This window comes from Crocuta crocuta, unplaced genomic scaffold (genome assembly GCF_008692635.1).
Source record: "Crocuta crocuta isolate KB4526 unplaced genomic scaffold, BGI_CrCroc_1.0 scaffold44, whole genome shotgun sequence".
Lineage (NCBI taxonomy): Eukaryota > Metazoa > Chordata > Mammalia > Carnivora > Hyaenidae > Crocuta > Crocuta crocuta.
Window position 1 is genome coordinate 2,767,365 of NW_027530179.1, and position 21,518 is coordinate 2,788,882.

Here is a 21,518-nt window from a genome sequence, read left to right on the forward strand (position 1 = left end):
TTCCTGTGTTATTTTATTGTCTTTTATTCTTGTATGTTCTTCACAAGCCATGTTTGAACTTTTTCAAAAATGTGAGGCACAAATAATACCCACATAGTTAAAAGAGCGATGAAATAAGGAGATTTGAGGAAAATTGCAGTGAGTTCCTCCAGGTAAAGCAACAAATACTTCCATTTGTAGCAGCGCATCTATACCAGTCTCCACAATTCCCAGACTCCTCAAGAAAAGCAAATACATTTAAAGGCAGGGAATTTAAAATCCCAAAGTGTTCATATTTGAACCAAGTTATCCCTCTTCCTTCTCCTTCCACTCCCCACGCCTCACACACCTGTCTTGTACAGCCCGCTCTGGAATGGCCCAGCTATCCGCTCATCATCACTCAGCTGGAAAAAGATGGCATAGCTGTATTTGCTGGCTCTATTAAAACCATCAGGTCCCCATTTCATTTGGTCCCTTAGTGCTACATAATTGCCTACGTTAGTCTTCTAGGGTTGTTGTAACAAAATACCCCAGAGTGCCTTAGAGTCACAAAACTGTATTATCTCACCATTCTGGAGGCCAGAAAACCAAAACCAAAGCATCCACAGGGCAGTGTTCCCTCTGAAACTTGAAGGGGCATTTCTCTTGGTCTCTTTTTAGCTTCTGGAAGTTGCAATCTGCCGCCAGTCTTTGGCCTTCCTTGGCTTATAGTTGCGTCACTCCAATCCTCTGTCTTCAAATGACACTTTCCTTATGTCTTCCCATGGTTATCTTCTTATGAGGACAATAATCATCCTGGACGAGAGCCCACCCCATGCCAGTATGACCCCCCTCTTAGTTACATCTTCACAGACCCCATTTCCCAATAAAGTCATATTCTGAGGTACTGGAGACTTGAGCGTATCCTTTGGAGGGGACATAATTCAACCCATTACACTGTTCTTTGACTCATCCACATTTACTCTCCTTGCCTCTGACCACAGCAGCTGTTCTGAGTCTTTCTCAAGCTTCTCAAGGCCTCAGTCTCCTTTCGCCTTCCCTACCTGAGCAGAGGACTTCACCATCCATTTCCCCAAGATGAAAAGCCATCTTCAGTTTTGCTTGTTCCATTTCCAAACTCCTCCATCCTGACCTATCACCTCCTCTCTCATGAGAAGAAGTGTCTACAAGTCTCTCTGAAGCCGCTTCTTTTTGTCTCCATTACCCCCTCTTCTCTCCTGTCTCCTCTATTTCCTTCATTATAGTTCTTTTTATCAACCAGGAATCTCCCCATACTCCTAAAAATCTTGCCGTGACCTGACTTCCTATGTATTTATCATCCCAGCTCCCTCCTTCTCTTTACCACACTCTCTTTCTCCACCTTTCCCTCTCCATTCACTTTTCCATCTATAATAATCCAGGTTTCACCTCCAATCTGTTCAGATAGTTCTCAGTAGGATTACCAGTGGTCTCCCATTGGCCAAGACCTTCTTCATCCTTTTTGCCTTCCCTGCAGCATTCAGTTACTATAGCAACACCTTCTTGAATGATAGCCCTGCTTAGATTTCCATTATGTTGTGTCCTTAGGATTCTCACTGACTGCTTGTCTTCAACCCAAGCCAACTAGATCCTTACCTTTCTCTGAGATATTATAGTACTGCTGTTCTCAAAGGATGGTCTACAGACTCCTGCAAGATCATTTTCCATGAGGTCAAAATTGTTTCCATAAGGCTAAGCCACAGTTTTCCTTTTCAACTGTTTTGACAGTTAGATCCATGGTGCAAAAGCAATGGTGGTTAAAACTGCTGGTACTGTGGTATGAGTCAATGCAGTAGAGGCAAACTATATCAGTATTATTTGTACTCTTCACAGCCACACACTCACAGATTTAAAAAAAGGATAAAAGTAACTAAGAAAGAAAATACCAGTTTTACTTAAAAATGTCCCTGATGGGGGCACCTGGGGGGCTCAATGGGTTAAGCATCCTACTCTTGGTTTTGGCTCAAGTCATGATCTCACAGTTCATGAGATGGAGCCCTGGGTCAGACTCTGTGCTGATAGCATGGAGCCTGCTTAGGATTCTCCCTCTCCCTCTCTCTCTGTGTCCCCTCACTCTCATTCTCTGTCTCAAAATAAATTTTAAAAAAAGAACTTAGAAAATAATGTCCCTGATGAAGCCATAAGTGTATTAATTTTATGAACTCTTTATCCTTGAACATACACTTTTTTAATAATCTGAATAACAAAATGGGGAGTACCCCAGGTATACTTCTGTGGCATCCCAAGATACACTGTTTGAGTTGAGGAAATGTTCTAAGCTGTCCTAAGCTGAACTCAAGGCATTTGTTTTTCTCATGGAACACCATTTTTACTTAAAAGGACAACTAACTGACAAACTAGAGTTATGCAGACTTAGATATTTGGCAGATATTTTCTCAAAAGTGAATGAATGAGTGTGCTACTCCTCCAAGGAAAATAACTGTCAGTTTTGTCGCCAGTGACTAGGAAGGAACTTTTGAGCAAAACTTAGAATTTTGGAAAGTCTGTATTTACCAACATTAATCTACCAGCTTTCCAGTTTCTAAAGACTTTTTGATAAGATAGGTGGTAATATTAATGAATGTGACATTTTATACTGGGTGATGAAATGAGTGAGCTTTTGGAAAACCTGCATAACTCAAGGAACCAATATTTTTCAAGTGGCCAATGTACATCATTACAGAATCGTGCATGGGCTAAAAAAAAAAAAAAAACATTAGGGGCATCTGGGTGTCTCAGTCGATTAAGCATCCGATGTCAGCTCAGGTCATGATCTCATGGCCTGTGAGTTCAAGCCCGGCGCCCGGCTCTGTGCTGACAGCCTGGAGCCTGCTTCAGATTCTGTGTCACCTTTTCTTTCTGCCCTTCCCCCCTTCAGGGTCTGTCTCTCTCTTTTCTGAAAAATGAATAAACTTTTAAAAAAATTATTTTTAAGTTAAAGGTGCAAAATAGATAAATGGATCTTAGCATAATCAAATAAACGTGTTATTTGATTATAGCTTCAGATTCAACATTGTAATATATTTTAAGAAACTACTACTTGTCAAGCTTTGATGAAGTATCAGGAAAGAATATTCACAAAGAATTTCGAAGAATATTTGAAAGGCTATTAAGTTACTCCTCCCTTTTCCAAGCATGTATTTGGGTGAGGCCAGGTTTGATTCATACCCTTCAGACAAAATCACATAGTATAACAGATTGAACATAGAAACAAATGTGAGATTTCAGGAATCTTCTATTGACTCAGAAATTAAAGAAACTTCCAGAAATGAAAAAAAATGCTGATCTCACTAAATTTCTTCTTGCCATGGAAGAGTTATTTTTCATAAAAATATTATTTTAGCATCTAATGGACTTATTACTGTTACTCAAATATATTTATAAATGTATATATTTTTAACTTTCCAGTACAATGAACATTGGTAAATGAAACCAACGAAAGTTCTTCGGGATTCTCCCTAATTTTTAACTGTGTAGCGAGATTCAGAGACCTGCATTTGAGATCACTGCTATGGAACTCTTTCAAGCCAGTGGTTACAAAGGGAACTAACTGTTGAGGAAATGAGGAATTTATTGGGCGTGTGGGATGCCAGTCTGGAGGAAACTGGCCACCAGGGGACAACAAAGTATCACTGTGTGTCTAGGGGGAACCGGGACATCGAAACCATAGATTTGCTCTAAGCAGGTGAGAGACCCCTGTGGCTAGCTGTGTTCAGGACACCATTTTGCCCAAGGAGATGTCGCTGTGCTGTACCTGCCTCTAACCAATTTCCTCTCATGCTCTGTCACTTCTGCCATGAAATGTTTGTCATGTCACTAGCAGAAGAAAATAGTGATGGCTAGTGAATCCCCAATTCTTGGCCAGCTGTCTGTCACCAACTGCCACTGCAAGTCCCCAAAAGACTTGTACAGAGAAGACAAGCCAAGTAAATGTTAGTTGATGATGATGATCATTATAGAGTTTGTGAAAACCCTGGCCCTTGAGTTCAGGTTTGGTGAAAGACCTCTTTTGATGATCAGCCTAAGCCCAAAACAAGAAGCAAAGAGGTTCTCGTCACTTGCCAACTCTAGCTGATGCAGTAGCTGCCTGGGGCCCTCTTTTGAAGATCAGTGAAGAAAACAATTGCCTTCAGTTATTGACATCTGCTAGCCTCCCAGGGAGTAGGCATATAGGTCATTCATTGTCAGCCCTCCCCTAAGCCCAAGGCCAAGGCTCTTTGATTTTTTTTCCCCCTAATCCAGGCTCTTGAGGCCTAACAGCTCTGAACAACCAAGATGTGAGGCATAAAGAAGAAAGATAAAATGCAAACAAGGAATTAGAGTCAAAGGAAAAGAACACCTCCCCTCCAAGTTGGTCTTACTGTCCATGCTCAGGCCCTGGGGCGGAGATGAGGAAGTGAAACTCCCAAGCTAGAAATGGAAAGACAGAGAGCTACAAAGAAGACCCAAGAATTTTGTCCTAAAAAATATGAGTATTTCTATCTAGAAATAAGAGCTTTTAATCTCTTAATTCCTTCCATTCCTGAAAAGTTCCCAAATTAATTAAACCACCAGCTGTGATGTGAGTAGCTGAAGGTACTGTCATTGCGAGGAACCAGAAAACATTGTATTCCCCGGGAGGGACTCCTGTTCAGGGAAACACAATATTGCTGGGGAATAATTCTTTAATGAGCCTTCTTGGAATGGTGGCATAGGCCCCAGACCTAGGGGTCGGCTGATCCCATGACTTGAGAGATGAAGGAAAAACTGCTCAAGGAACAGACAAGGAAAGATTCCTGTCTTTGTTTTGTTTCTTCGTTTGATCCTCTCCCTGTTTTGTTCTTGTTCGAGGAATGGGATTAAGAACTCAGTCTGAAAAGGGGAGAAAGAACCCCTTACATCTCCATGAATGTTATGAACCTTAAAAAAAAAAAAAACTGCTTTGACTGTATCATTTATAGTTCTGGACTGGACAGATAGGGTATAAAGAAAAAGACACAGGATCAAAAATGGAAGGAACTATAGGCACGGCCTGGAGAATCTCAGAAACGAGCCGAGTTTTTGGAAGGGTCATGAGCCATGCACTTGAGGGTCTGAGACATGTTCATCTGGAGGCCCAACAGACGGGGAGAACTTCTCTGACATCTGGGTTCTTCTTCCCACACAACCCCAGAGGTCAGTGACGTCACAGTCCCGCTTCACATTGCTGATTCTCCTAGATGTGGTCACACCCAAGCCTTGGGTCATTAATCCCCATCTTTTGCTCCTGCTGCAGAACTTCTCCCTTGCTCTTAGCGCAGCAGGGTGATTCTTTATATATTGAAAGCATCTCTATACTCAGGGTCACAAGGACTTTGGCTTGGTTGTAGTTCTGCCACTAAGTGCCCATGTCAACATGGCGGGTCCTTGTCTCTTCAGACTTCTGGATCCTGATGTGTGAAATGATAGAAGTGAGGGAGGAAATGGCTTAGGACCCTCACAAATCAAAATTCAATGACTCTTGCTGCACCTTGGTGTATCTCCATTCCCACTTGTACTCATTGTAGAAATAAAAGAATCAGGGTTTGTTGGCTTGTTTGTTTAAATAGAAGGTATTTACTTAGCAGCAATGTCTCCACTAAGAACATACAGTAACTTCATATACACTGTAAGCAAGGATTTTTTAAAGCTAAGAGGAACAAGACAGATGATATTAATATATATATTTTTAATTCTCTAATTTTCCTTTTATGCCTTTCCCCAGCCTTGCGGGCATTCTCACATTTGCGTCTGTGTCTGTCTCTCACAATAGTTTGTTACACTACTGACAGCCAGAACGCAGTAATCCTCATCTGTGTATCCTCCCCTAAAGCCTAGAGCCTGGGCCTTGCAATAAGTGAGCATTTAATAGAGATTTGTTAGGTTGAATTGAAAATTGTACTGAATCAAAATTTTTAAATCATTACTTTGTATTGTGATAGGCGTGGTTATGCTGTGGGGATAAAATGATCTCCAGATGTCCATGATTTAATGCAATAGAAGTTTGTTTGTCTGTTTGTTTGTTTGTTTGCTTTGCTTTTCTTTGCTTTGCCAAAGCAAAGTCAACTAGAGGATGGGTGGCAGTAGGGAGAAAGACATTTCTGCTCCCCACAGCCACTCAGGGACCCAGGAGAATCTCCTGAAGGATTGAGAAGTGTCTTGTTTCTCAATGGTATACCGTTTGGAACACATGGCATTGTCAGAGAAAGATAGAAAATTTTCTCAAAGGCTTTTTCTTGCTTCTACACACATTTCATGGTCCAAGACTCATCCCATGACACCATCGAACTAGTGCCACCAAGTGTATTGTCTACCACATACTTTACTCCAACAGCTCTAATATTTGAGAGTTAATAAACTTCTTTGAGAATCTTATGACAAAGATGATCCCTGTCCCCAGAAAACAAGACATGTACAGTGAAACTTACTCAAAATTTTGCATAATTTTCAGGGTTTTTATGCATTTCAAACCCCATTCACTGCTCCTCTATGGATCCCTGGACCCAGGTTAGGAATCCCTGCGCTGAGTCCATAGGCATATGTAGCACCTGGTAACGGCTTGACAGATGAAAATCATGCATTACTAGTGTGCTGCTTGAATTTTATGCTGAGAACAGCCTATTTATTTACTTGTTATTTATTTATTAATTATTTGTATCGGTCAGGTATTGTGCAAGATACATGACCCATGGATTTTCCTCTGTGTTTGTTTTTATCAGGAAAAATTTGAGGGTCTGTTTCGGACTTACGATGACTGTGTGACGTTCCAGCTATTTAAGAGTTTCAGACGTGTCCGAATAAACTTCAGCAATCCTAAATCTGCAGCCCGAGCCAGGATAGAGCTTCATGAAACCCAGTTCAGAGGGAAAAAATTAAAACTGTACTTTGCACAGGTAAGGTAATTCTTGCTCTACATTATTATTGGGTTTTGTTTTTGGGTTTTGTTTTTTGCCTTTTTAAAAGTATAAATGGAGCCCTTTCTACTTTGACTGGTTTGTAGTCTATAATTAGTTCACAGATAAATAAACCTATGCTCTGATTCCCAGGCAGGGATATCGCAGAAGTTTAGAAAGCAGGCTCTGAAGGCTGACAGCCTGAGCTCTCACCTGGGCAAATTACATTATGTCAGTGGGTCTCAGCTTCCTCACCTTTAAATAGGGAAAATGACATACACACCGTTCTGCTGGTTTAGGAAGATTAAATGAACTATTGTGTGTTAAAATGTCTATTGTTTGGTAAATGCGTTAAATACCAGCTAGTAGTTGTAATAAGAATGCTCTATGCCTATGGTGCCTGGTGCCTAGTGGCTCAGTCGGTTAAACGTCCAACTCATCATTTTGGCCTCGGTCATGATCTCATAGTTCATGGATTCACAGCTCTGTTGGCACAGAGCCTGCTTGGGAATCCCTATCCCCCCTTCCCTCTCCCTCTGACCGTCCCCTACCTGCTCTCCCAAAATAAATAAATAAACTTTAAAAATTAAAAAAGAAAAAATGGTCTAATCCCAACTACTCTTAAACTTCCTAGCCGGGTTATAATTAAACTACAGTTATATGATATTTTAGTGAATTATATATCTTTCCAATGACTCCAATTCATGAAAAAACATTACAAACATATGGAAATCAATTTTGTGTTTTATTTCATCCAAAAATAAGTGCTGGCTATTCCAAATGGGGATGAACAATTCTTGGCAATGCTCACAAAGTCCCCAGCAATGGAAAAATCAATGTTCTCATATTAGTTCCATCGGTGCCTTCCCTTCATCATTAGATATCTTGATCCCATGCCATTGGGTCAATAAACATTGTTCCCACCTTTGGAATCTATGAAGATGGCATTGTATAAAGAACAGACTTTGCTTCTTTTTAAAGCTGAATAGTATTCTGTTATATGTAGATGCCACATTTTCTTTACCCATTCATCTGTCGATGGACATTTATGTTGTCTCCACATCTTGGCTATTGTGAATAGTGCTGCAGTGAACACAGGAGTGTTAATATTTCTTCCCGAGTCTGATTCCAATTCTTCTGGATAAATACCCAGAAGCAAAATTACTCAGTTAGATGGTGGTTCTCTTTTTAATTTTTTGAGGAACCTCCATATTGTTTTCTATAGTAGTTATGCCATTATGCATTCCCACCAACAGCGCACGATGGTTCCAATTTTTCTGCATCCTTGCCAACACCTGTTGTCTTTCATTTATTTATTTAATTTTGATAATACCCATCCTGACACCTGTGAGGTGATATCTCATTGTGGTTTTGATTTGCATTTCACTAATACTTAGTGATCTAAATATTTTTTCATAAACCTGTTGGCCATTTATGTGTCTTCTTTGGAGAAATGTCCATTTACGTCCTCACCCTGTGTTTTTTAACTGAGTTTTTGGGTTTTTTGTTTGTTTGTTTTTTCGGTGTTTGTTTTGCTTTTGAGTCATAGGAGTTAACTCCTCATCCTATATATGAATAAGGAGATTAACCTATATGTGGTTTATAAATATTTTCTCCCATTCTGCAGGTTGCCTTTTCACTCTGTTGAGAGTTTCCTTTATATGGAGAAGACTTAGCTTGATATAGTCCTGCTTGTTTATTTTTATTTGGGTTGCCTGTGCTTTTGGTGTCATATCTATGAAAACATTGCCAAAGCCAATGTCATCAGGCTTTCTGCTTTATTTTCTTCTAGGACTTTCACAGTTTCGGGTCTTATCATTTGAATCCTTAATCCATTTTGGGTTAATTTTTGTGTATGCTGTAAGCTAAGGTTTCAATTCCATTCCTTTGCATGTAGATATCCAGTTTTCCCAACACCATTTGTTGAAGAGACTGTCCTTTCCTCATTGTGTACTGTTGGCACTCTTGTTGAAGATTAGTTGACCCTATGTATATGGAGTCATTTCCGAGCTCTCTGTTCTGTTCCATTAGTTTATATGTCTGTCTTAATGCCAGTCCCTTACTGTTTTGATTCTTGTAGCTCTATAATATATTTTTAAATCAGGAAGTGTGATGTTCCTCTTTGTCAAGATTGTTTTGGCTGTTTGTGGTCTTTTGTGGTTCTGTATGAATTTTACAATTGCTTTTTCACTATTTCTGTAAAAAAATGCCATTGCAATTTTGATAAGGATTAAATTAAATCCACATATTGCTTTGCATAGTATGGGCATTGTGCACTATGGATGAACTTGAGGACAGTACGCTAAGTGAAATAAGCCAGTCACAGAAAGACAGGTAGAGCATGATTCCATTTATATGAGGGATCTAAAATAGGAAAATTCATAGAACCAAAGAGCAGGATGGTAGTTGCTAGGGACTGGAAAGAGTGGAAAATGATGAGTTGCTAATCAAGAAGTATAAAATTTCAGTTAAACGAGATGAATAAGCTTTAGAGCTTTACTGTACAACATTGTGCCCATAGTCAACAATAATATACTGTGGGGCACCTGGGTGGCTCAGTTGGTTAAGTATCTGACTTTTGATTTCAGCTCAGATCACCATCTCATGGTTTGTGAGTCTGAGCCCCACATCAGATTTTGCACTGTCAGCATGGGATTCTCTCTCTCCCTCTCTCTCTGCCCCTCCTGTGTGCGCTCTCTCTCTCTCTCGAAACAAGTAAAATAAACAACAACAAAACATTAACAATAATATACTGTAGACTTAAAAATTTGTTGAGAGGGTATATCTCTTGTTAAATGTTCTTACCACAATAAAATAAAATAAAAACTAAGTAAGAAGAATTTAGACTTTGCCCTCAGACCCATGTTCAGCTCCCATGGTGCCAGTAACTATGTGATTTGTAGAAACCTCAGTTTCTTCATCTATTGAACCCCCCATTTCCTTAAAAAGTTAAACACAGAGGTACCATCTGACCCAGCAAATACTCACTCCTAGGTATATATCAAAGTGACATGAAAATAGGCCTCAAAAAATATATATATACACATAGATTCATATATAGTACTACTGTGACTACCCAAAAGGTAGAAACAGTTCAAATGTCCATCAGGGGATGTACAGATATACAAACTGTAGTCCATGTTTCATTAGAATGGTATTAAACCAGAAAAAGGAATGAAGCATTGATATATGTGACCACATGGATGAACCTTCAAAACAGTATGCCAAGTAAAAGAAGCCAGACACAAAAAGGTCACATTTTATAAGCCCGTTAATGGGAAATATCCAGAATAGGTAAATCCCTAGAGACAGAAAGTAGATTGGTGGCTGCCAGGGTCTGACTAGAGGCAAAAATGGTAGTAGCTATTTAATGGGTACAGAGTTTTCTTTAAGGCAATAAAAATACTTTGGATTCTCTGTCCCCTCCCCTCCACTTTCTGCCCCTCCCCCACTTGCATTGCCTCTGTCTTTCTCAAAATAAATAAACTTTTTAAAAATTGCTTTGGGCACCTGGGTGGCTCAGTCAGTTAAGCGTCCAGCTTTGGCTCAGGTCATGATCTCACGATTTGTGAGTTCAAGCCCTGCATCGGGCTCTGTGCTGACAGCTCAGAGCGTGGAGCCTGCTTCGGATTTGTGTCTCCCTCTCTATGCCCCTCCCCTGCTTGTCCTCTGTCTCTGTCTTTCTCTCTCAAAAATAAATAAACATTAAAAAAAATGCTTTGGATGTAGGTAGAGGTGGTGATTGCACAACACTGGAAATGTACTAAATGCCACTGATTGTTTACAATAATGGTTAATTTCATATTATGTGAATATCACCTCAATTAAAAGAATGAGGGGGAAAAAGGAGAGAAGGCTGGGAGATCAGGAGGGAGGGACGAGCCTGGGGACCAGCAGCTTCAGCCTCGTTGGGAACTTGTTAGCAATGCAGATTCTCGGGCCCCACCCCAGCTCTGCTGAATCAGAAACTCCAGGAGTGGGCCTCCGCAATCTGTGCTTTAGTAAGCTGTCTAGGTAATTATGATGCAGACTGAAAGTTGAGAGCCACTCTTTTAAGGATGAAACAAGATAACTGAGCATATGGTGTGTGGTAAGTAGTGATTATTATTATAGCCTGGTTCATTGGATCCTTTGTCACAGGCTCAAAATGTGACTCTGCATCTTCGTGTACCAACACGGAACATCTGAGGCCCTAATGAATAATGCGTCTTCATTTCTCCTCTGTTTGAAAGGTTCAGACTCCAGAGACAGACGGTGACAAGCTGCATTTGGCTCCACCACAGCCCGCCAAACAATTCCTCATCTCACCTCCGGCGTCTCCGCCCGTGGGCTGGCAGCCCATCAGTGACGCCACGCCAGTCCTCAACTACGACCTCCTCTATGCCGTGGCCAAACTAGGACCAGGTACGCTCTGCGACCCCTTTGCAAAATAAACACTGTCAGCAACCTAGAACAGCCAAACAAGATTAACAGCCTTGAAATCCTGGGCTCGTGGTAACATGTGCGTTTCTAATGGGTTAATTGCACTGTGTGGACAGCGAGAGGGCTGATGGATGGGAAGGCAGCATCGACTTTGTCCCTGTTTAACTGAAATTCAGGAACCGGTGCTAAAATGCCTGTCCGCCCACCTTCTGCATTGCAATGCAGATACTTTAAGGTTGGAAAGAGCTACCTAATTCCTGTACTAGAAGGAAGTTGTTTGTTTCCTCAGAATAGGCAAAAGGGGCTCTGTGGGCTAGCACAAGGCTTCTATGCTATGCAACCTTCTTTTACTGCTGCTGTAGGAAAGCCCACTAATCCTCTGAAACGAGACAGTCTTCCTGCCAAAGTGAAGTCTCCTGGTCCCCAAGAATCCGATCACAATAGCTTCTAACTTTAAAAAAATCTTACAGTCACTTCATTCCAGTGTTGGTAAAGGAGGCTCAGCTTCTCTCATTCCCTGCGGTACAGTATCCTGTCGGGTGAATATGACATCATGCTTTATTCATCCCGCCCTGAGTTGGGCATTTAGACTGTTCCCAGTTTCTTCCCATTACAATCAAAGCTACAAGGGGAGGCACCTGGGTGGCTCAGTCAGTTAAGTGTCCAATTTCTGCTCAGGTCATGATCTTGCAGTTCGTGAGTTTGAGCCCCATGTCAGGCTCGCTGCCATCAGCACGGAGAATACTTCAGATCCACTGTCTCCCTCTGTCTGCCCCTCCCCTACTTGCTTGCATGCTCTCTCTCTCTCTCAACAATGAATAAACATTTTTTAAAAAGCTACAGTTAACACCCTCACGCATATCTCGTATGCACTTACCCAGAATTTCTGTACGTTTTGTACCCAAGTGATGTCCTCACTTTCAGACGTTGCCACCTTGCTGGAAAAATACTCTAAAATATTAAGAAAGGTGAAATGAAACCAAGTTGCTTATGTCAGGGGTTTTAAAATGGAGCTGGGAGACCCATCCGGGAGATGGACCTTATGCATGTCCTCACACGGTGGGACCATGAACTTTTGGGCCAAACCACAGATATTCCAAGAACTCAGCCTGCAACTTTCCATTGGAAGAGATTTTGCTTAGTGACAACCTTGACAACCAATTCTATTCAGCCAAGATATTCTGCCACCAACACCCATTAGAATTCTTTGTAAACAACATATACAAGCCTTCCCTTTTGTCTTTAAAAATGCTTGACTTTTGTTCCCTGGGGCGAGGGGCACTATGTGGGTTGCCACAGTTCTGAGACTCCAAAGAAATGCTTTTGGGATGTTTTGGGGTTGGTGTTTTTTCTTTGTGTTTTTTTGTTTTGGTTTGGTTTGGTTTTTTATGTTTTTTTTTTTTTTTTTTTTGGTTTGTTTTTTTTTTTTTTTTTTTTTTTTTTTTTTTTTTTTGGCTCAGCTTCTTTTCTTGGTTGACAGTACTTTTCCTGTATTATAGCAGGAGGGGACATGGTGGAAAGTGCAGGGGCTGAAACCAGTACCACTGAGGGTTTCAGGACTGTGGACCCAAGGGAGAATAATCCCCATTGCGTCTGCTCTACGAGTTGGTCTCCAGATGTGAGAGGGGGCTTTAAAACTATAATCCCAATGCCTTGACTGTACCCTAAGAGATTCTGATTTAATTGACTTGGCTCAAGTTCAGGTATCAGAATTTTTAAAAAGCTCCCCAGGTGATTCTAAGGTGCGTATCACTATCAAGAACCACCGGTAGCCAAGGGACAGATACCAGTGATGACAGACTTAGCATGAGTACTTATCAGTATTTCTTAGTGTCTCAGAGAAACACTTGGACCACAGTTGCCCACCCCAGAAATCTGCAGTTTTAATCGTAACACGTAATGATTCACGCAGAGACTGAAATTTGAAGACCTTGGTTATGAGGGGCCCACTGTTCTGGGTTGCTCAGTGTTGATGGGTTCCTGGGAACTTTCATGACCTGAGCTGCAGTCAGATGCTCAAAGGACCGAGCCACCCAGGTGCCCCTCTGGGCTTTCTTTTTAATTACCATCAAGTCACTCAGCTTCTTGAGACCTCTACAACGGCCATCGGTTCCACCCTTACAGAGCCACCATGAGACCAGTAGGTGCCTAGCTATGATGAACTGATAGAAGAAGCAATGTAATAATAAGAGAGGTATTCGTGAAACGCTATTTCTTTGAAAGCCTGCTCCATAGACAGGAATGCTAAGCTAATGCACTTTCCACGCAAAGAGCCAGGTCTGTGATGCGGGTAAATGTAGAGTGTGTAAAATAAGTTGGGTCTTCTCACATTAAGCCTTGCGCAGTCCTTTCCCACAGTAATGCAGGATGCTCCAGAAGCAGGCAGGCACACCCCTAGATGGACTGACTGGAGCCAAGGTACTTGGAGCTGCCAGCCTGATTCTCATGCCCAGATACTGACAAGAACACATTTGTACACCTTGTACAGTTGTTTGAATGTCAGTAAGTGGAGCTTCAGAGAATCACTAAGTTCTTGGCTGGAGGAGATAGGAGTCAGCCAACCTGCATTTTACAGGAGAGGAAGCCCAGAGGCCCTGACAGGGGAGAAGTCACTTGCGGACATGGCCAGGGCTCCCAGGAAGTGATCTTCCTACCTCACTATTGTACAAGGGAGCCCCAGGCCAAGTCAGACTTTCTGACCACCAGATCCCAGCTGGCCCCAGGTCCACTCACTTGGAGCCAGTAATTCAGTAAATTCAAATCATGTTTTATCCAAGATTGGAAAAGAAACTCGTTTGTGGTTCATGTTCACAAAGCTGGTGCAAAGACAAGATAAGGGCAAGTCTCAGATACCCTCGCTGGCTAATGGTGCTGAGGCTCAGGTCTGGAAGACACTGCGAGGGACAGGAGAGGGCTGGGTCTGATGTAAGCAGAAGAAATGGGATGCATGAGAGTTAGGCCTCAGAGGGGGTGCTTACAGAGCCTGGCACAGAGGAGGGAGGAAGGAGGAATGAAATGGTCTTAAAAAAAATTTTTTTTTAATGTTCATTCATTTTTAAAAGAGAGAGAGACAGAGCATGAGCAGGGGAGGGGCAGAGAGAGAGGGAGACACAGAATCCGAAGCAGGCTCCAGGCTCTGAGTTGTCCAATGTGGGGCTCGAACCCACGAACCATGAGATCATGACCTGAGCCGAAGTCAGACCCTTAACCGACTGAGCCACCCAGGCGCCCCAGGAATGAAATGATCTTAAAGAGGCAGCAGGGGGATAAAAGGGAGTTCTTTTTAGAGTTGTGAATAACTTATCAATAGTTATTTAAAATGCATCCCTTTTACCTGAGTTGTTCTGCTAACCTCTGGGCTTGACTTTCCCCAGGCCCAGAATGAACTCTGGTAAATGTACTCTGAAGTGCTCTGCCAGAGAGAGCATTTTTTTAAACTTTTTTCAATGTTTTTTTTTTTTTTTTTTTTTTAAATTTTTGAGATACAGAAACAGAGTGTGAGCAGGGGAAGGTCAGAGAGGGAGACACAGAATCCGAAGCAGGCTCCAGGCTCTGAGCTGTCAGCACAGAGCCCAACGCAGGGCTCAAACCCACAAACCGTGAGATCATGACGTGGGCTAAAGTCAGATGCTTAACTGACTGAGCCACCCAGGCGCCCCGAGAGCAATTATTAACACCCCCATTTTACAGATGAGAACACTGAGCTGTAGAGAGGTAAACAAATTTGCTCAAGGTGACACAGGTGGGTGGTGACAGAGACAGGTGTCCAAACTGATTTTTCTGACTCCACCATGTGGCCTTTTATTGAGGATACCAGTGGACTCAGCGGACATCAGGCCTTCTCTGCCATGACACCAGCAAAACATTTATCCTGACCCTGAATCAGCAATTATCTTTAATGCTACTGTGACTTTCAGAAAGCCAAACCCGGGTCCAGTGAGTGTGCAAATGAAAGCCTGTGCACTGTGTGTGTAAGGGCGAATATGAGGGTATTCTGCTTTTTTAGGGATGACTGACACCACATCCCCTAGAACAGCTGCCGTTCAGATGTATTTTCTGGGCTAGCTTTCTCTGCCTTCTTTGCTAGCAGTTTGAGGCTGCTGCTCTTTATTTAGTTTCCTTCCCGTTTGTCCTTTCCCTGTGTCCTTGAAGCTTCTTCGCTCCACACAGATCTGGAGCCAACAACTGAGTTGAAAATATCACAGAGGTTAGATTAGATGCCTGGGCCCCTGGTAGCCCTTTCCGCTGCACCTGTGAAGGAGTACAGCCACACCCTGAGTCCCTCCCATGCCCATCTCTGCCCCCCGCCCCACGAGATGCCCAGGCAAGGACTTGCATCTTCAGTCACCTCTTGGCACTTGGCACAAATGCTTGCTCCCTTCCTCTGGTAATTTTCTATCATCGGCTCACAATCTTCTCTACTCTTTGAGGGGGGAGAGCATGTTTTATTCATTCTGGCACACCCAGCACCTGAAAGCACCTTGCACTAGTTGATGCTCAATAAATATTGAATGAATGAATGCATGCATGAATGAGTGACTAGATCAGAGCCATTAGCCTGCCTAGAGATAATTCCTTCACTGTCAAATTGTTGTTTTCTTTTTTTTTAATGTTTTATTTATTTCTGAAAGAGAGAGAAAGACAGTGTGAGCAGGGGAGGGTCAGAGAGAGAGAAGGCTCCAGGCTCTGAGCTAGCTGTCAGCACAGAGCCCAACGCGGGGCTCGAACCCACGAACCGTGAGATCATGACCTGAGCCGAAGTTGGACGCTTAACTGACTGAGCCACCCAGTCACCCAGGCAAATTGTTGCTTTCTTATGGCTTTCGCCAGGCTGCGTCAGGCAACACTAAATTAATGTTTTCGCCAAGGAGAGGACTTGTAGCATTTCTGTTTGGGGGAAGAAAACTGATTTCGTGAGATTCATTTTTAATCCTTTGGCAGAATCATTTCAGTAACAAATGATAACTCATTCCACATGAAGGGATGGCTGCCTCCCTTCCGGGAGCGTGGAAACACAGCAGAATGAGAGCAGACAGAGCAACTCAGAGGGTCAAAGGAATGGGGTTTGCCTCAGAGGGATGACCAGCCCCACAAACTTAGGAGAGCAGAGTGACTGAGAAGAGCTGTGGAAATCTGAAGCTGCCGAGAAGAATTAAGTCTGAAGAAAGGGCATCATGGAGCCCGGATCCAGGGCAAGATGGCGTCCAGGCTCAGGGACCCACCTCAGTGGGAACTCGAACGCGTCCAGCCACCCTGAAAGGCAATGATGGACATAACCAAGACCCTTTCGTGGAGGCTCCTACAAGCAGAGGTCACATGGCGCCCCCTTTCCTTCTTCAGGAAAGAAACACTGGTGACCCTCTTCCAGAGAAGGCCAGCTCTGCTCCCTGGAACTTCCAGAGAGACTCTTGAAATAAGCGTGGGGAATGCAATTACAGTGGAACCGTGATCCAACCCAAGCCTGTGGGATTCCTTTGAAATCCTTAACAGGCTATTAGGACACCTCTTAAGGCAGAGGGCCACACCACCCTGGGGAAGCAAGTCTGCTTCTATTCATGGCGGCGAGAACAAGTTTATATCAGGAAAATGGGAGAGGCACAGATTCAAACCTTCTTATCTCTTGTCCCCAAGACTGTATGTTCTGTTTTTGATCCAAAGTAAGTAAAATAGATAAATTGGGGAAAACATTTGAAGTAGAAATAATGGTTAAAACACATATTAGGGCTTACTACGGGCCAGGCACTGTTCTAAACACCGTACTGTATTATCTCATTTAATGCCCACAGCAAGTCTGTGAGATAGGAATTGTTCTTCTCATTTATTCAGCTGGGTAACATGAGGCACCGAGTGGGTAAGTAGCTGGCCCAAGGCTACATAGCTGGGAAGTTAAAACAGGTGACTCTGCCACTGGCAAGAAGCAGAAAGAATTGATGGAGCCAGCGCCTTTGTTCTGGGGACGGAAACCTGTGAGAAACCAAGAGGTCTCTTGAATGGTAAAATTAATTTCTCTAGAAGAAATTCAAGAGTGTTGCAAAAGGGAGTTTTAAAAATGGGAAACAACTTACACAATTTGTTCCTCCACATTTTGTGTCTGGGCTTATTGGTAACGCCCTACGACACACATATTACATCAGGCCTCTGAGGTCCATTCGGTGCTTTTCTCTCCCGTCCTCTGGGACATGCTGATGCAGGTTTGCCTTCCTCTGCTCTGTTAAAGGGCATTTACCATCTAGATCAAACAGAGCACTCCACTGGTGAATTTAGAGAAGCCCATCGTCGAACAATCATCTAGACAAGACAAGGTGGGCTTTGACCAAGAAGATGAATCAAATAATCATTTTTGTTTATTTTATAATATCTATCACTCCTGACTCCAGAAAGAGTACGAGGCTCTGGTCTTTTCAGTTATAAAGCAAAATAGGAAACACAAATACCCAGCCCAGCAAGATGGCTTATCTACACCAATCAGCAAAAATGGAAACACAAAGATGTTACAATGTACTAAATGGGTGGTAAATCAGAAGTGAGACGTGAAATGCCAGCCTTTGTTCTGCTCTCTAGGATGGCTCTGAAAGGTCATGTTCATTGTCACTGAAAATGCCTGCAGGGAACGATATGAAAAGTCATTGTCTGTTCCTTTTTTTCCCTCCTGCTATTTTTAGATCTTGTTAGGGAGATCAATTTTAGTTAACTGCAGAGCAGGGCTTAAAATGGTGCCCAAGTTTCAAGTTGCGAGCAGCTGCTATATTTAGCCTTTTTTTTTTCTCTTTTCCAAAATCTTCTCCATCACAACATGCCATAGTAAAGCAGTTTTGCTGGTTTGCTGCTTAGTGTACAACGTTTCCTCTACCTGCGAAATATATTTCATCAATTCATGTAACTTATAGGGAAGAAAGTTTCTATTCCAGGCTCACTGATTCAAAGGTAGAGCAAATTCTACTTTTTTTAAAATGTAGATGAACACCTATATTTTGGGTACATATGGTATGACTATTATATAAGCCTCAGTTCTTGTTCAACAACTGCTATTTCCTGATCACAGATATGAAAAGCAAATAAAACCATCATGCTCCAGGGTTTCCGCTCACACTGTCTCCTCCGTCATTCCCTCCCCACCCCCACCCCCCACATGCTCAGAATTTTCCACCTCCTTTCAAAGAATTTTCCCTGGAAAAATAAATGTTTGAAAAGCTTTTCTTCTCAGCATGTACTCCACAATTACTTTTATGTTTTTTAAAGTTTATTTATTTATTTTTGAGAGAGAGAGAGAGAGAGAGAATCCTAAGCCAGCTCTGGGTGCTGTCAGCACAGAACCAGACGCAGGGCTCGATCCCCGGAACTGTGAGATCACGACCTGAGCCGAGATCCCCGGAACTGTGAGATCACCACCTGAACCGAAATCAAGAGTTGTCTGCTTAACTGACTGAGCCACCCAGGTGCCCCCACAGTTATTTTTAATCACTGATAAGTAACAATATAAAATGTTTCTTTTTCTTCCTTCCCGGGTAAAATATGTGGGTAGAACAATAGAAAAGACACCTGATCATCCCTAGAGCCCTGCCCTTAGTCAGGCCCCTAATATCAACAAAGATCCAACGATGGTTCTTTCCAGAGAGGAAAACCTCATACCTCTCTGACCAAGCATCTCTCTCTTTCCTTATGTTGCTACTTTTGGCTCACCTGTGTGGACAAGCCCCACCTCACAGGCTTCAGTCTTCCTTTATCTTCCCAACCCTCCTCCCTCCACGGTTTCTTTAGTCTTTCTTGTCCATACCTCCCACTACCTTGGCTCAACCACTAATTCTGGTCCTCAGACAATCAGTTGTCCTCATGATTAATATACATGAGGTACTCCACCCAGTTCCTGGCACGTAGAAACTATCAAATCCATGGTGGGTGCCACGATCATTCAGCTCAGAGCAGAGTACTGTTTAGCAGGGCATCCTCTGAAAGATGTTTCCTGCGCCATTACGTGAATTCAGATACATAAAGTACCCGGAGTTGCGTCTCCCTGCCAGTGAGAACAATGTGCCTAACCTTTGTGTTGGCCGTGGTGGCTATTTACATGGCCTTGTTCTCTGAACCTTCCGCGGGCTTGGGTTGGTCTGTGCTTTGCTTTATACTCTTTGCCTCCCAAGCTTCAAGGACATTCTTTAACAGAAGCAGCTCCTGCATGAAGGACAAGGGACAGAGTTGCTATTCAATGATTTGACCCTCACCCCCATTTTTCTTTGGGGGTCTATCAAAATGAGATGTGAGCTCATGGAAACACAGAGGTATCAGAGAGAGAAAACAATCACAAAGGACTTCTCTCCCTGGAATGTTGCTTTTAATCACGAATCCTCTTTCCGCTTCTACTTTAAAAAATGAGTTCTTTCTCCACTCCCAGATTGAGCTTGTAAATAGACAGCTGTGATTTTAAAAGTCTCCAGGAAGCTCCTCCACCCTGGAATACCTCCTCTTCTATTTCTGTAGCTGTCAGTAAGGCTCCAACATGAAGAAAGATATTTCTCTTGCTTGACGATGATGACTGCAACTTGGGATGCGAGTTTAAATCCAGGCACCACCTTTTATTAGCTGTGTGACCTTGAGAAAGTGTCTTCATTTCTCTGCTTCCTCAACAGCAAAACCAGGCATCAAATGAGATAACCCATATGATCTATATGTCCAGCACAGGACGTGGTGAATGTTCAGTGTGTGTTACCTGTTTTTGGCCACTTGATTTTTAAATCATATATTAGCCTTTTGTTAAGATGTAAGTTCCTACATTAAGCTCTTAGCTCAATGTTTCTTAGTGTGAAATCTGTGATATTTTGGAATCGACGGTCCTACACACTGTAGTCCATTTAGCATCTTTGAGCATCACCTACTAAATGCCAGTATCCACACCCACCCCAGTCCCTGTGAAAACCAAAATATAAAAAATAAAAAATAAATCCCTATTGCATTTCCAGACACCACTGGGAGCTTAGCATCCTTGGTTGAGAATCATACTAGTTACACTTTTGCAGTATTTATCAGGTGGTTCTCCAATTGGAGAAAGACATAGAGGCAAGGAGTGCCTAGGAGGGGTCAGAGGTACCAGTGTGGAGCAGACAGAAGAGGGGTGAGAGAGGGGAGCCGACCGGAGAAGTGCCACCCATGCCCCTCCCCCTTCCTGACACATGAGCAAGCGCACACGCATATATATATATATATACACACGCATATGCTTTCTTTGCTTCCCTTTGGTAAAATAGAGGAAGACAGGAATGCTGGTAGAGAACTTAAAAATACTGGGGCGCCTGGGTGGCTTAGTCGGTTAAGCGTCTGACTTTCACTTAGGTCATGATCTCGCGGTTCGTGGGTTCGAGCCCTGCGTCGGGCTCTGTGCTGACTGCCAGTTCAGAGCCTGGAGACTGTTTCAGAGTCTGTCACTCCCTCTCTCTCTGATCCTCCCCTGTTCACGCTGTCTCTCTCTCTCTCTGTCCTAGAAATAAATAAAACATTTTTTTAAAAAATACTGTTAAATCACATAGCGGGGGCGAGGGGAAGGGTGGTATAGCTTTTGGAAACTTCCTGGTGTTTTTCACTATAACTCCTCCTTCCCTTGAGGAACACGTGTGGCCCCCAAGAAAACCAGCATTAGCCCTACCAGGATTGAGGGAGGGTTAAAAGACACTGTGACTTCAGACAGCAGCCCGTGTCTTGGCAAAGGAAAGGAAGTGCAAGTCACCCCACCCCTGCTTCCTGCAGGGGCTGTCCCGCCCCTTGCCTCAATTCTCTGAGAGCTACATCCCGGCCAGCAGCCTCTGTCTCTGGGGCTATAGCGGGGAGAGCTATACTGGGCTTGATAACCTTGTTCACCTTCCCCACCCTGCCAAATGTAAGTCCTCAGCCTGAAACGTGAAAGGAAAGGAAATCTAAGCGTGAATACCTTTCTTTTTTTTAAGTTGATATATTTCTTTTAGAGAGACAAGGCATGAGCAAGGGAGGGGCAGAGAGAGGGAGGGAGAGAGAATCCCCAGCAAGTCTGTGCTGTCATTACAGAGCCTGATTCAGGGCTTGAACTCACAGACTGTGAGATCATCAGCCTGAGCCAAAAGCAAGAATTGGATGCTTAACCGAGTCACCCAGGCGCCCCTAAGTGTGAATACCTTTCAAGCACATTTCAAATTATGCTGAACTCTTCCCTCAGTCCCTGTTTTGAGTTCTACCAATAGGCAACAG

The 21,518-nt window shown here is 42.9% G+C and overlaps 1 protein-coding gene across 2 annotated transcripts in view; it reads left to right on the forward strand.

Annotated features, from left to right (window-relative positions):
- The window catches only part of RCAN2 (regulator of calcineurin 2), a 222,029-nt gene that overhangs the window by 187,389 nt on the left and 13,122 nt on the right, over window positions 1-21,518 (forward strand). For both annotated transcript variants that reach the window (XM_077764843.1, XM_077764845.1), the window contains exons 2-3: window positions 6,714-6,887; window positions 11,120-11,291. In XM_077764843.1, coding sequence (XP_077620969.1) covers window positions 6,714-6,887; window positions 11,120-11,291 — 346 coding nt within the window. The remainder of the gene's footprint in view (window positions 1-6,713; window positions 6,888-11,119; window positions 11,292-21,518) is intronic.